General features: G+C 44.3%; 1 protein-coding gene across 1 annotated transcript in view; it reads left to right on the forward strand.

The window, feature by feature from the left end:
• Positions 1-2,040: 2,040 nt before the first annotated feature.
• The window catches only part of LOC102045107 (TRAF3-interacting protein 1-like), a 13,618-nt gene continuing 2,440 nt past the window's right edge, over positions 2,041-13,218 (forward strand). Inside the window, 7 exon segments of the mRNA XM_014311034.2 lie at positions 2,041-2,151; positions 2,681-2,749; positions 4,103-4,264; positions 5,083-5,223; positions 5,368-5,820; positions 6,451-6,528; positions 10,874-10,949. Of these exon segments, the coding sequence (XP_014166509.2) occupies positions 2,041-2,151; positions 2,681-2,749; positions 4,103-4,264; positions 5,083-5,223; positions 5,368-5,820; positions 6,451-6,528; positions 10,874-10,949 (1,090 nt within the window).

Genomic DNA, 13,218 nt, shown 5'->3' on the forward strand with positions numbered 1-13,218 from the left:
TTTATTCACTGCCTGTTGTGCTGAGGTGTGGGGGAGCACAGATTTGGGGCTGTTTCTGGTTGTTCTGGGGCTGTTCCCAGGGTTTGGGGGCTGTTCCCAGGTTGGTGGGACTGTTTCTGGGGGTTTTCTACTGTTTCCAGGGGTTTGAGGCTGTTTCCAGGAATTTTGGGGCTGTTTCTGGGAATTTTGGGGCTATTTTCAGGGGTTTTGGCGGCTGCTTTCAGGGATTTTGGGGCTGTTTCTGGAGGGTTTTGCAGCCGTTTATGAGGTTTTGGGGCTGTTGCCAGAGATTTTGGGGTTGTTTCTGGGGCTGTTTCCAAGGGTTTGGGGGCTGTTTACCGTGGGTTTGGGGCTTTTTTTCAGGTGTTTTGGGGATATTTCCAGGGATTTGGGGGCTGTTTTCAGGCTTTTGGAGGGTTTTGGTGCTGTTTCCAGGGATCTAGGGGCTGTTTACTGTGGTTTTGGGGCAGTTTCTATAGTTTTTGGCACTGTTTTCTGGGGTTTTGACTCTTTTTGGGGGCTTTGGGGCTGTTTCCAGGTGTTTCCAGGCAGTTTCCAGGAGTTTGGGGGCTGTTCTGGGGTTTTTGAGGCTCTTTTGGGGGATTTCAAGGCTGTTTCCAGGGTTTTGGGGGCGTTCTGGGTTTTTTGAGGCTGTTTTTGGGGGTCTTGAGGCTGTTTCCAGGGGTTTTGGTGCTATTTCTGGAGGTCTTTGGGGTTGTTTCCAGGATTTTTGGCGCTGTTCCTGGAGTTTTGGGGCTGCTTTGAGGCGTTTTGGAGCTGTTTATGGGGGATTTGGAGCTATTTCCAGAGATTTTGGGGCTCTTTTGGGGGGGTTTGGTGCTGTTTCCAGGGGTCTAGGGGCTGTTTACTGTGGTTTTGGGGCTGTTTCTATAGTTTTTGGCACTGTTTGCTGGGTTTTTGATGCTGTTTTTCAGGGGTTTTTGACTCTTTTGGGGGGTTTTGGGGCTGTCTCCAGAGATTTTTGGGGTGGTTTCCAGGGATTTTGGGACTCTTTCTGGGGGCTTGAGGCTGTCTACAGTAGTTTTGGGGCTGTTCCCAGATATTTAGGTGCTGTGTCTGGGGGTTTTGGGGCTGTTTAGGGGGGATTTGGGGCTGTTTCCAGGGATTTTGGGGCTGTTCCTGGAGGTTTTGGGGCTGTTTCCAGGAATTTTGAGGCTGTTTTCACCGTTTGGGGGGGACTTTGGGGCTGTTTCTATCGTTTTTGGAGCTGTCTTCTTGGTTTTTGGTGCTGTTTCTGGTTCTTTTGGGGGGTTTTGGGGCTGTTTCCAGAGGTTTGAGGGCTATTTCTGAGGTTTTTGGGGCTCTTTTGGGGGGTTTGAGGGCTGTTTCCAGGTATTTGGGGCCTGTTTCCAGGGCTTTGGAGGCTGTTCACAGGGGATTTTGGGCTGTTTCCAGGGGTTTTTGGGGCTCTTTCTGGAGGTTTTGGGGCTCTTTACAGTAGTTTTGGGGCTGTTCCCGGGTATTTAGGTGCTGTTTCTGGGGTTTGGGGACGGGTGTTGGGGCTGTTTTGGGGAGTTTTGGGGCTCTTTTGAGGGGGTTTGAGGCTGTTTCCAGGAATTTGGGGACTGCTTCTGGGGGTTTGGGGGCTGTTTAAAGTGGTTTTAGGGCTGTTCCTTGGGGTTTGGGGGGGCTATTTCTGGGGTTTTGGAGCTGTTTCCAGCGATTTGAGAGCTGTTCCTGGGTTTTGGGGGCAGTTTCCATAGGTCTGGATCTGTTTACAGTGTTTTTAGGGCTGTTTCCAGGGGTTTTGGGGGCTCTTTTGGGGGGTTTTGGGGGCTCTTTTGGGGAGTCTTGGGGCTGTTTCCAGGTGTTTGTAGGCTGTTTCCAGGCATTTAGGGACTGTTCTCGGGGGTTTGGGGCTATTTCTGGGATTTTGGGGCTGTTTACACTGGTTTTAGGGCTCTTCCTGAGTTTTTGGGACTGTTTCCAGAGGTTTTGGAGCTGTTTCCAGGGATTTGAGAGCTTTTCCCGGGTTTTGGGGGCAGTTTCCATAGGTCTGGGGCTGTTCACAGTGTTTTTATGGCTGTTTCCAGTGGTTCCTGGGTGGGGCAGGTGATCCGCAAGCCTCCGCTCACCGACGCGCTGCTGAGCAAGCCGCCCTTCCGCTACCTGCACGACCTGATCAGTGAGGTGGGTGTGTGGGGCTGAGGCACCCGCGGGGCCTCCCCCGGCTGTGTGGGGCGTGCCCGGAGCGCTGCGTAAATCACGGGGGTTTGGGGTGGGAAATCACGGGGTTTTGGGGTGGGAAATGAAGCGGTAGGAAAAGTGTTTAGGCAGGGTTTTGGGAAGGAGTTGTCCCCTGTGAGGGTGGGCAGGCCCTGGCACAGCGTGCCCAGAGCAGCTGTGGCTGCCCCTGGAAGTGTCCCAGGTTGGACACTTCTCTGATATTCTCTGATATTTCACTGGGATGGTGAAATATCAGAGAATCCCGCAATCGCTGAGGTTGGAGAAGCCCCCCGGGATGTCTGAGCGCAGCCTGTGCCCGATGCCCACCGTGTCAGTGAGTGCCACGTCCAGGCCTTCCCTGGGCACCGCCGGGCATGGGGACTGCACTCCAATGCCTGACCCCCCTTTCCATGAAGGACGCATTTCCTGCTGCCCCACACGGTTTATTGAGCTTTAAATGTTCTTGGCTTACCCCGTTTCTTCTGTTTTTTAGGTGATCAGAGTGACGGGTTTCCTGCGAGGACTTTACACAGATTTCGAGTTGAAGTCAGATAATGTCAAGGTGGGCATGGGACTTTCTTACTTATTTAGCTTTTGGTGTTTTTTGCAACTTGCCACAAGGTTCTTTTGGTCTTCTCTGTGTTCAGCACCAAGGAGCTGTTGTTATTTTTGTGAAGAAGTTCAAGTTTTCTGCCAGTGGGTTAAATTATACTTTCCATGGGGTGAACACCTATAGATCGGTGTGCAAATTTTTGGTTTTAAAGAGTTCTGTGGTCTCTCAAGAGAATCCATGTCCCTAAACTTACTGCTCTATATGTGTGTACATACAAACACATATCTATATGGTATATAGATATATACATTAAATATCTATGTAATCAAGTATTAAATATCTGTGTTTAATATCCCAGGACTCACCTGTCTAGGATATGCATTCCACAGGAGCTTTATTGCAGTATAAAACTGGCTGATTACTGAAGGAGGAGGTTAATGCTATTACTGAAAACTCCTTTTCTTAAGTCCAAGGGTGACTTTACTCTCTCTGTTTGCTGCTTCCCCGTGATTTTTGGCTGAGCTGATGCAGAGTTCCCCAACTCCCAGCCTGATTTGGGAGCTTTGGTTGCTGATTCCTGGCAAACAAAGCAGTTTTTGTGTGTTGCCACTTAGGCAGCTGATCCCATGGTGTTTGTTTAACATAGCAACTGAAGTGTGAGCTCTGACTTCTCATCCCTCCAGCCAGCTCTTGCACGTTTTAGTCACTGATTAATCCATGTGTTTATTGCTGTGACTGCTCCTGCTGCTGTCAGGATAACTAAAATTAAGTCATTTATAACTGAATTGTTGGGGTTTTTTTGATAGTGTCCTTGTTGGCCCAAAAATCAAATTTCCCAGCAGCTCCTGAGCAGGTCTTTGCTGCATCTGTGTGCTGCTACCTCTCTGAGAATTTCTGTCACACATTTCTTTCACAGGCCATGAGTCCATGGGGTTTTCCCAGAGCTCAGGCAGAGGAGATCAAAAAATCCTGGACTGTGGGGGGAAAATGTCTCAACCTTGAGTTCCTCTTCCAAAAACTGGTCAGGAGGAAGATTCGGCTGCTTCCTTGCTGTGATCTCTTTTGGAGTTGTAGAAGATCAGGAGAATAATTTTTATCTGAGTAATCAATAGGAGAGAGCTGTAAGGAGGACTGAAATCATGAGATTCCTTAATTGTGAGGACTTCTGTGAAATTTCACTTGGCTTTACTTCGTTTATTTGGTCTCTTATTTTTTACTTCTGATTTTATGTAATCGCTGGAAGACATCATCTCTATTGAAGGGCAGTTGGGGCAGGTTGTTTGTGAAGCAGAATTGTGAAAATAGAACAATCATGATAATAATTGTGGAGATAAAAGTTTCTCTTAATTGCTGTTTTACCAGGATAAGGATTCCAAAATCAACTTCCTTCAGAAGGCCATTGATGCAGTTGTGATGGTGACAGGAGAGCCACTGTCAGTGAAACCAGCACGAGTTGTGGCTGGACACGAGCCTGAGAAAACCAATGAATTCCTGCAGGCAATTGGGAAGTGCTGCTTGAACAAGGTAGGACAGAATGGCACAGATTTCATGCACACAGGGAACAGGGACAGGAGGAGAGGAACAGCCTCAGGACAGGCTCAGGGTGGACAGCAGCAGGAACTTCCCCATGGAAAGGGTGCTCAGGGATTGAAGGGGCTGCCCAGGGAGGTTTGGAGTCTCCATCCTTGGGGGTGTCCAAGGAAAACTTGGATGTGGCACTCAGAGCTTTGGGGATCAGTCACAGCTTGGATTCTGTGACCTTGGAGATCTTGTCCAACCCAAATGATTCTGTGTCTTAATTATCCCTCTGCTGTCATTAATTGCACAGCAGAAACATTTTGTCACCCCTTAGGAGCAGCAGGTAGAGAGTTCATGATCTTTAGCAAGATTTGAGCCAGCTTCCCACACAAATGCATTCTGAATATTAAAGGTTTTATCATTCACTGTTGTTCACTTTATTTGTTTGTCTTCTAATAACATTTCTTAGATTTGAAGCACAAAATGAAGCCCCAGAACCTTTAAAATTTTGGGATACAGATGCGTTACTTATACAAGCAGTTGCTTACCTTTGGCTTTATCTGCTTTCAGTCAAATCTCTTAATTGTGGAATGAAAGTCATTCTTCCACTGTGCTTTTTTGATTATGGAAATACAATAATGGAGACATTTGATAACTGGTTAAAAACAACTGCAGAGCCTGTTCTTACACAGAATTATTGCATTCTTTCATGGAATTATGATGTTTTTACACTGAATTGTTGCATTCTTAAAATAATAATTGCTACATTAATTATGTAATGAAACAATTTACTCATTTCAGCGGTGTTTTTCTGTTCCTTGCAGCTGTCCAGTGATGCTGCTGTAAAAAGAGTCTTGGCTGGGGAAAAAGCTGATGCTAAGGGGAAACCTCCACCCTCTAAACCTCAACATAAAGAAAGCAGAGAGCCCAAAGCAGAAGAACAAAAAAGCCATAAGGATAAAGAGGTAGCATTGGCATTTTTTGGGGGGTACTGGGGTACCATGATTTATTTGTCTGGGGTATTTTTAGCATTTTTGTGTTTGCAGAGGCACTGTGTGATTGAGTTGCCTTGTGTTGGAATTAATTTTTGGTGTTTGCTTTCTTTTTAGAGCAGGAGAGACACCGAAATTAAAGAGAGAAGCCCCAGCAGAGACAGAAAACCCAAGGGAGATTTGAAAGAGAGCAGAGAAAGAGAAAAGGAGAGGGATAAACTGAAGAATAATGAAGAGAGGCACAAAGAACCTGAAAGAGACACCTCAAAGGAAGGAGAAAAACAAGAGAGGGAAGGAGGCAAAAGCAGAACGACCAAGCAAGGAAGAGAAACAGAAAAAACCAAAGGAAAAGGAGACCCAGAGCAAGGAGAGGACCTCAGGCAAGATAAAGGACAGGAAAGAGAGAAAAGACATGAGGGAGGAAGAGAAAAGGACAGGCTGAAAGGAAGAGACAAAGACAAGGCCAGGGAAAGATAAGGAGAGAAAGACAGAGAGAGAAGAAAAGATCGGGACAGAGAAAAAGGTGGGGAGCACCTCAGGGAACATGGGAAGGAGAAAGCAGAGAAAAAGGTAATTGAAGTGTTATTTTGGGGAAGAACTTTCCCCACACTGTGGATGGGACTGTGTTCCAGTGGCCTTCCATGTTTGTATTCCTGCTCTTCCAGCAGGAAAAGACCTTGTTCCAAAGCCCTGCCATGGGCAGGGACACCTTCCACTGTCTCCAAGCCCGATGTCCAACCTGGCCTTGGCGCTTCCAGGGATTCAGGGGCAGCCACAGCTGCTCTGGACAGTGCCAGGGCCTCAGTGCCCTCCCAGGGAACAGTTCCTAATTCCCAATATCCCATCCATCCCTGCCCTCTGGCAGTGGGAAGCCATTCCCTGTGTGCTGTCCCTCCAGGCCCTTATCCAAGTCCCTTTCCATCTTTCTTGTTGGCTCCCTGCAGGTGCTGGAGACCTTCTCAGAGTTGGGACTGAATGGTCTTTAAGGTCCCTTCCAACCAAAAACAGTTTAGGATTCCTGGATATTCTAAGGATTATAGGCCCTAAACTGCCCTGAGAGCCACCTCTTCATTGCCTTTCTTTTTGTTACTCTTCTATTTCCTATTTCTCTAAAGATTTCCTATTCTGCCTTTCTGTTCTGTTGGTAGAAATTCAGGACTGATGCTTCTCCTGAATCTAAACCAGTTCATTTCTTTCCAGCCCTCAGATTCTGAAGAATCCATGCACAGAAAACCACAGAGGCCAACTAAAGACAGCAAGTGCCAGCCAGACACTGAGGTTAGTAATGGAGGAGGTAGGAATAACCCAAGTGTTGCATTTTGATTTGGGAATCTGCTCAAAAACAATGTAGGGTTGAAAGGTGGGTAAATGGCAAGTTTTAGGGCTGGGTAATACATGAAATAGAGGCTTCCCTGGGGTTTTTTTGTTGTTGTTTATTTATTAAAAGTTTCTCTGAGCTTGGACCAAAAAAAAAAGTCTACTCAGTTTATTTTATTTTGCAGATTTTATTTCTGTGTATTCATATTTTGGACACTTAGGATCACAGACTGGTTAGGGGTGGGAGGAACCTTAGAGTTCATCTTTTCCAACCCCCTGCCATGAGTTTTCTTCATTCCTCAGAATCTTTCATGGAAAGCTGATAGGGTTTTTGTATTTGTTTCTGAATTTTAGCAGAAGTGACTGTTTTGGAAAGAGGAGGAGTGCAGTGTTGTTTCAGGTTCCATGGTTTGCAGCTGGAGGAGCAGCTCTGCACAGGAGCTGCTGCTTGTGTCACCACTGCGCCTCCATCTGCTGCTTCCTGATGACCTGAGGCAGTTTGGGGAATTATGGAGCCACGTGGCCAAATGTTTAAAGGGGGAGACTTCAGTAAATGAAGCTAAAGCAGCACAGGCTGAGGAAAAAGCAGGCAGGATCCCAACTCTAGCAGGACTCTCTGGGCCCACTGTCATTATTGTGCCTTCCCCCATGAGATGACAAATTTATGGCTCTTCCTTGACTCCAGTCCAACCAAACTCTTTAAGTTATTGGCACTGGGAGGGAGAGCTTATAAAAGAGTTTTTTGGTTTTTGTTTTAGCCTCCAGCAAATATTCGTGGCCAAGTCAAACTTCCTGCAAATTGGGTCTCTAATGGAAATTCTGAGCCTCATCCCAAGCTCTCATCGTGCTCTTGGGCACCACAATAATGCAGCAGGGCAGTAAAGTTTCATTTCCCCTCCTAAGTGCTTTTGGGAGGGATTCCAAGGCTTTGGAATTATTACCTGAGATCCAGAGGACATTCCTGCCTCTGCCTGCCTGCGTAACAAGGGAGGCTGCTCGTTTCTGAGATGATGAAAACACAAACCTGAGAGCAGAGCATGGCAAATGTCAGAACTTCAAAGCTGGGGAAGGGAGAGGTGACAGGAAAACGTGCCCAGTGAATTTTGGGAGCTGGGATAGCTGCACAAAGTGATTTAGAGGGAACTCCAGCAGGAAATCATTGGAAATTGCATCTCATGGAGTGGGGTTGATCTTCTGGTCTTCCCAGGAGTTTCCCAGCCTTTATTTCCAGGGATTTACCCCAATTTAACCACTGTGGCTCCACCTGAGTCACATGGCAGGGAAACGGATTCAAAAGAAGGCAAACAACTTTCTGTGTGCATGAAGGATTATGAATCTTATTTTGTGGTCTCTGTTGCAGAATTAACAAATCTTCAGCATCTCTCTTTAGCTTTTTACATGTATTTTTTTTCTATAGAAAGTTACAGAATATATCTATTCATTATAATAGAAGTGAAACAGTTTGAGGCAGTACCCACAAGTCATTCACTGTTTTTTCCCCTCAGGATTAATCTCTTAACTTTTTACTGCATTTACTTTAGAGAACAGATCCATTTAGATTTTTTTTTTAGTATTCTACATGTACAGCAAATCTGTCACTTAAAGTTTAGTCCCTGACTTTGCCTAATGAGATTTTCTCTATGCAAATCTCAGTTTTTCTTGCTGCTAATTATTGATGCCAGCTTTCAAATTACTTAATACTGACTTTTTTAATAATTTAAATGTAATTTTTCTGTTGCTAAAGAAACTCTTTGTGTTACCCAGTGTGCAGTAGTCATCACACGGGTATCCATAATTTTCTGGAGCTAGAAGAAAGCAGGGATAAGTAGGAATTAAGAGACATTTGGCTACCACATGGCAATCAGAAGCTGCCTCAAGGCTGGCTCTTGCATCCTGCAGTTTGGGATCAGGGTTGAGTCGTGTTCTGTTCACTCTCAGTCCATCTCAGGGAAAAATCAGATTTAAAATGGCCTTTTGGACCTTCTAAATAATAAAGATCATTATTGTTTAGACTTGACAGGAGGTGGGGGAGGTCACAGAGCATCTGGTGCTGGAAGTGCCTGCAGAACAGGTAAATCATTTCCCCCTGAGGCCAAACACCTTGGAGAAGTCTCTTCCATGTTTCCCATGGCAGCTGGAGCTCTTGGCTAGAGCTTTCTGTAATATCCTGTCATTTCTGGCCACTTGCAGAATGGGTTTGCATTTGCCCTGAAAACCCCATTGCTCTGGAAGTGGTCACTTCAAGCAGCCTCTAAGTCCTGCCTAATGAACTTCTGTTCCTCTTGGAACTTCGTTAGGTTATGTAATGAAAACTGTGGGATTAAAAAAAGGACAGCAGAGAGAATCACTTCATGGAAATCTGCAGGATGTGGCTAAACCATTTCTGTTCTGGAGCTGGGAGTGTCCCTTTCTCTTTGGTGTCACTACACCAGAAATCCATCCTTTAAATTGCTTTTAAAACAGAGATTTTCCTCATCTCTTTATATTTGAGCAGTTTTAATTTGCACAATCTAATAGCAATAGAACATCATCTTCTGAGATTTTAGATGAGGAAAAGAGAATTGATTGATATTTTCCTAACAAATCTTATCAGCACAGCACTCAAACTGGCCTCAGCAAGTGGAGATCTTTCCTTGTATGTGGTTTATTTATATAAAATTATACCTGCACACTTTCTATTGTAGAGGTAGAAAGATACCTCCTGGCACTGTGGATTTAATTAGAAGAAAAGTACTGTGGAGGGTTGATGGAATGAAATTGCTGTTCACAGACTTAATTCTTATTTATTATTAGAGAACCATCAGTAGAGCTGATGAATTACAGGGGGGAATCACAGTGGCTTATTTTGTAATGAGCTCTGAAACACCAGCAAACATTTTCTTCTGTCTTAAAGTGAAATTCAGCCTCTTTAAAGGTTAATAATGAGGACAAAGCAGCAGCCTGGATGGTTTGCAGAAGGCTCTGGATCCTCTCCACGTGGAAACATAATTACTCAGGACTGGGAAGCGTGCATGCATCCATCAAGGATTCTGCTGTAATGTGTTTTTCCAGCGTGGTGTGAGATGAAGTGCAAGATTTCCCTTTAATGGCTCTGGTGGCTGCTTTTCAAAGTCTTGAAGGGGAATAACCTCTTTTATCTCCCTTTGGAAAGCCCCCCCAATCATAAATATTGTGTGCTTTCTGTTTTGGTGTGCTGCCATAGTGAGTAAACGTCAGCTTTCACCCTGCACCTGCTGCCAGGCTGCACATGTGGCTCCACAAAAATTCTCTTTGTAGCCACATAAATAAATGACCAAATCCCCTCTTGCAGCAGCCTCAGCACCTATTGGCAGCCCCCTCCCCACCTGTGCTAATAATGACCTCACCCAGAGAGCTGCTGGGGCTGCAGTGTGCCAGATGTGCTCCTGATGGGATAAGAGCTTTCTTTCCCCTTCTTCCATAGTGTTGGGCTTGTGGAGGTTATTATGGAGAATTAAAATTAAGATGAACCACTTCAAGATTGGAATTCTGTCTGGTTTTCCTTAGAACATGCCAGAATTTGTAAAGAGCAAAAACACTTCTGGTGGAAGGATTCCCTGCCCAGGCCAGGGAGTGGAAGTGGATGAGCTTTAAGGTCCCTTCTACTCAAACTATTCTTTGATGGCAAAAAACCAGCAGAATTTGTGATTCTCAGGTTATCAATGGAGGTCTTTTCCAACCTTAATGGTGATCAGCAGGGCTGACAAAAAATCTTGCATGAAAACTGGAAAAAATAAAGCACATAAGGAAGGAGATCTCGGGAGGTGCTAAACGTATTTCAGGATTTGGGATATCAGGCAACATTTTTATCCAGGGAAGTTGCCATTTAAGTAATGGACTGGGCAAACCTGGTAGCACAATTTTTTAAATCCTTGCTTCTCTTTTGGAATGAAGTCTAAAAGATTTTGCAGCAGGTCAAAGAGGAGCTGTGTATCTGATGCAGCTGAAACACAGAGGTGATTGTAGGAATCGTCCTCCTTTTTATAACCATTTTATTCCACAAGGTTGGATACTCTTAGTTCCCATTTGGAAGTTGTTTTTCCATCACATAAGTTCATGTGAAAGAAAACAGCTGGCATTTATCCAGGAAAAAATATCCACAGGCTGTGAGGGAAATAAACTCAACATAAACGCTTGGATCAATTCTTGGGTCAATATTTGCTCTGTATAATGCTTAGAAAAGCAACACAAGGAAGTAAATTTCAGATATAATGATACAATATTTAGATCTACTGTTATATAAATTTCTGACCATTTATTGTTTTGTTTTGTATTGGTTTTTTTCCAGAATGAAGCTCCTGCAAGGATATCAAAGCAGCCTTCAGTAAAAGCATCAAGGCATCCCTCCAAGCCTGGAGGAGAAGGTAACCACAGGGAGGATATTGTTATTTCTGTCAGATATCCTGCAGGGTTATTGAGTAGGAATAGCAGAGATACTGAAATATCCCTGTTTATTATTGCCAGGGTTTGGTTTGTACTCCCAGCCTGCATTTGTGAATCCAAGAGGCAATTTTCCTGCCTGGATTTGGGATACAGGAAGTGAGATTCAGTTCAGTTTGCTCTCTTTCCCCGCGCACAGTTGCAGACAGAAATTCAGCCTGCTTTTGGTAATTTCTGTGTAATTACTCTCTAAATGAGCTTCTGGACTTGTCTGCAACTATTTCTGACATGTAGCAAGATTTCCTTTAATGGCTCTGGTGGCTGCTTTTTCAAATCTTGAAGGGGAATAACCTCTTTTATCTCCCTTTGGAAAGCCCCCCCAATCATAAATATTGTGTGCTTTCTGTTTTGGTGTGCTGCCATAGTGAGTAAACGTCAGCTTTCACCCTGCACCTGCTGCCAGGCTGCACATGTGGCTCCACAAAAATTCTCTTTGTAGCCACATAAATAAATGACCAAATCCCCTCTTGCAGCAGCCTCAGCACCTATTGGCAGCCCCCTCCCCACCTGTGCTAATAATGACCTCACCCAGAGAGCTGCTGGGGCTGCAGTGTGCCAGATGTGCTCCTGATGGGATAAGAGCTTTCTTTCCCCTTCTTCCATAGTGTTGGGCTTGTGGAGGTTATTATGGAGAATTAAAATTAAGATGAACCACTTCAAGATTGGAATTCTGTCTGGTTTTCCTTAGAACATGCCAGAATTTGTAAAGAGCAAAAACTCTTCTGGTGGAAGGATTCCCTGCCCAGGCCAGGGAGTGGAAGTGGATGAGCTTTAAGGTCCCTTCTACTCAAACTATTCTTTGATGGCAAAAAACCAGCAGAATTTGTGATTCTCAGGTTATCAATGGAGGTCTTTTCCAACCTTAATGGTGATCAGCAGGGCTGACAAAAAATCTTGCATGAAAACTGGAAAAAATAAAGCACATAAGGAAGGAGATCTCGGGAGGTGCTAAACGTATTTCAGGATTTGGGATATCAGGCAACATTTTTATCCAGGGAAGTTGCCATTTAAGTAATGGACTGGGCAAACCTGGTAGCACAATTTTTTAAATCCTTGCTTCTCTTTTGGAATGAAGTCTAAAAGATTTTGCAGCAGGTCAAAGAGGAGCTGTGTATCTGATGCAGCTGAAACACAGAGGTGATTGTAGGAATCGTCCTCCTTTTTATAACCATTTTATTCCACAAGGTTGGATACTCTTAGTTCCCATTTGGAAGTTGTTTTTCCATCACATAAGTTCATGTGAAAGAAAACAGCTGGCATTTATCCAGGAAAAAATATCCACAGGCTGTGAGGGAAATAAACTCAACATAAACGCTTGGATCAATTCTTGGGTCAATATTTGCTCTGTATAATGCTTAGAAAAGCAACACAAGGAAGTAAATTTCAGATATAATGATACAATATTTAGATCTACTGTTATATAAATTTCTGACCATTTATTGTTTTGTTTTGTATTGGTTTTTTTCCAGAATGAAGCTCCTGCAAGGATATCAAAGCAGCCTTCAGTAAAAGCATCAAGGCATCCCTCCAAGCCTGGAGGAGAAGGTAACCACAGGGAGGATATTGTTATTTCTGTCAGATATCCTGCAGGGTTATTGAGTAGGAATAGCAGAGATACTGAAATATCCCTGTTTATTATTGCCAGGGTTTGGTTTGTACTCCCAGCCTGCATTTGTGAATCCAAGAGGCAATTTTCCTGCCTGGATTTGGGATACAGGAAGTGAGATTCAGTTCAGTTTGCTCTCTTTCCCCGCGCACAGTTGCAGACAGAAATTCAGCCTGCTTTTGGTAATTTCTGTGTAATTACTCTCTAAATGAGCTTCTGGACTTGTCTGCAACTATTTCTGACATGTATCATTTGTTAAATGTTTACAGCAGAGCAAAGTGAAGGTTGAGATGTTTTTAATTTGGTTTAATAGACAGTTGGTCCAGACTGTCCAAATAAATTATTTCTCTGTGGAGGTGCTTCCTTGCAATTATGATGTTGCACTTTGTGTTTATTTCATTAAGTTATTGTTAAATGGTTCATTCTCTTATCCCCCTACATTTTCCCCAAGTTGTTTTTTCCCTAAGTTGTACCTTCCCTTAAAGCTGTCCCTCAAGGTTTTCCCCTCCTGTTTAGTCCATTCCCTGCCTGTCAAGGTGACCCTGCCCCTATTTCCCAGCCTCTCAAGGTGACCCTGCCCCTCTTTC

The sequence above is a fragment of the Geospiza fortis genome, unplaced genomic scaffold (assembly GCF_000277835.1).
Source record: "Geospiza fortis unplaced genomic scaffold, GeoFor_1.0 scaffold400, whole genome shotgun sequence".
Lineage (NCBI taxonomy): Eukaryota > Metazoa > Chordata > Aves > Passeriformes > Thraupidae > Geospiza > Geospiza fortis.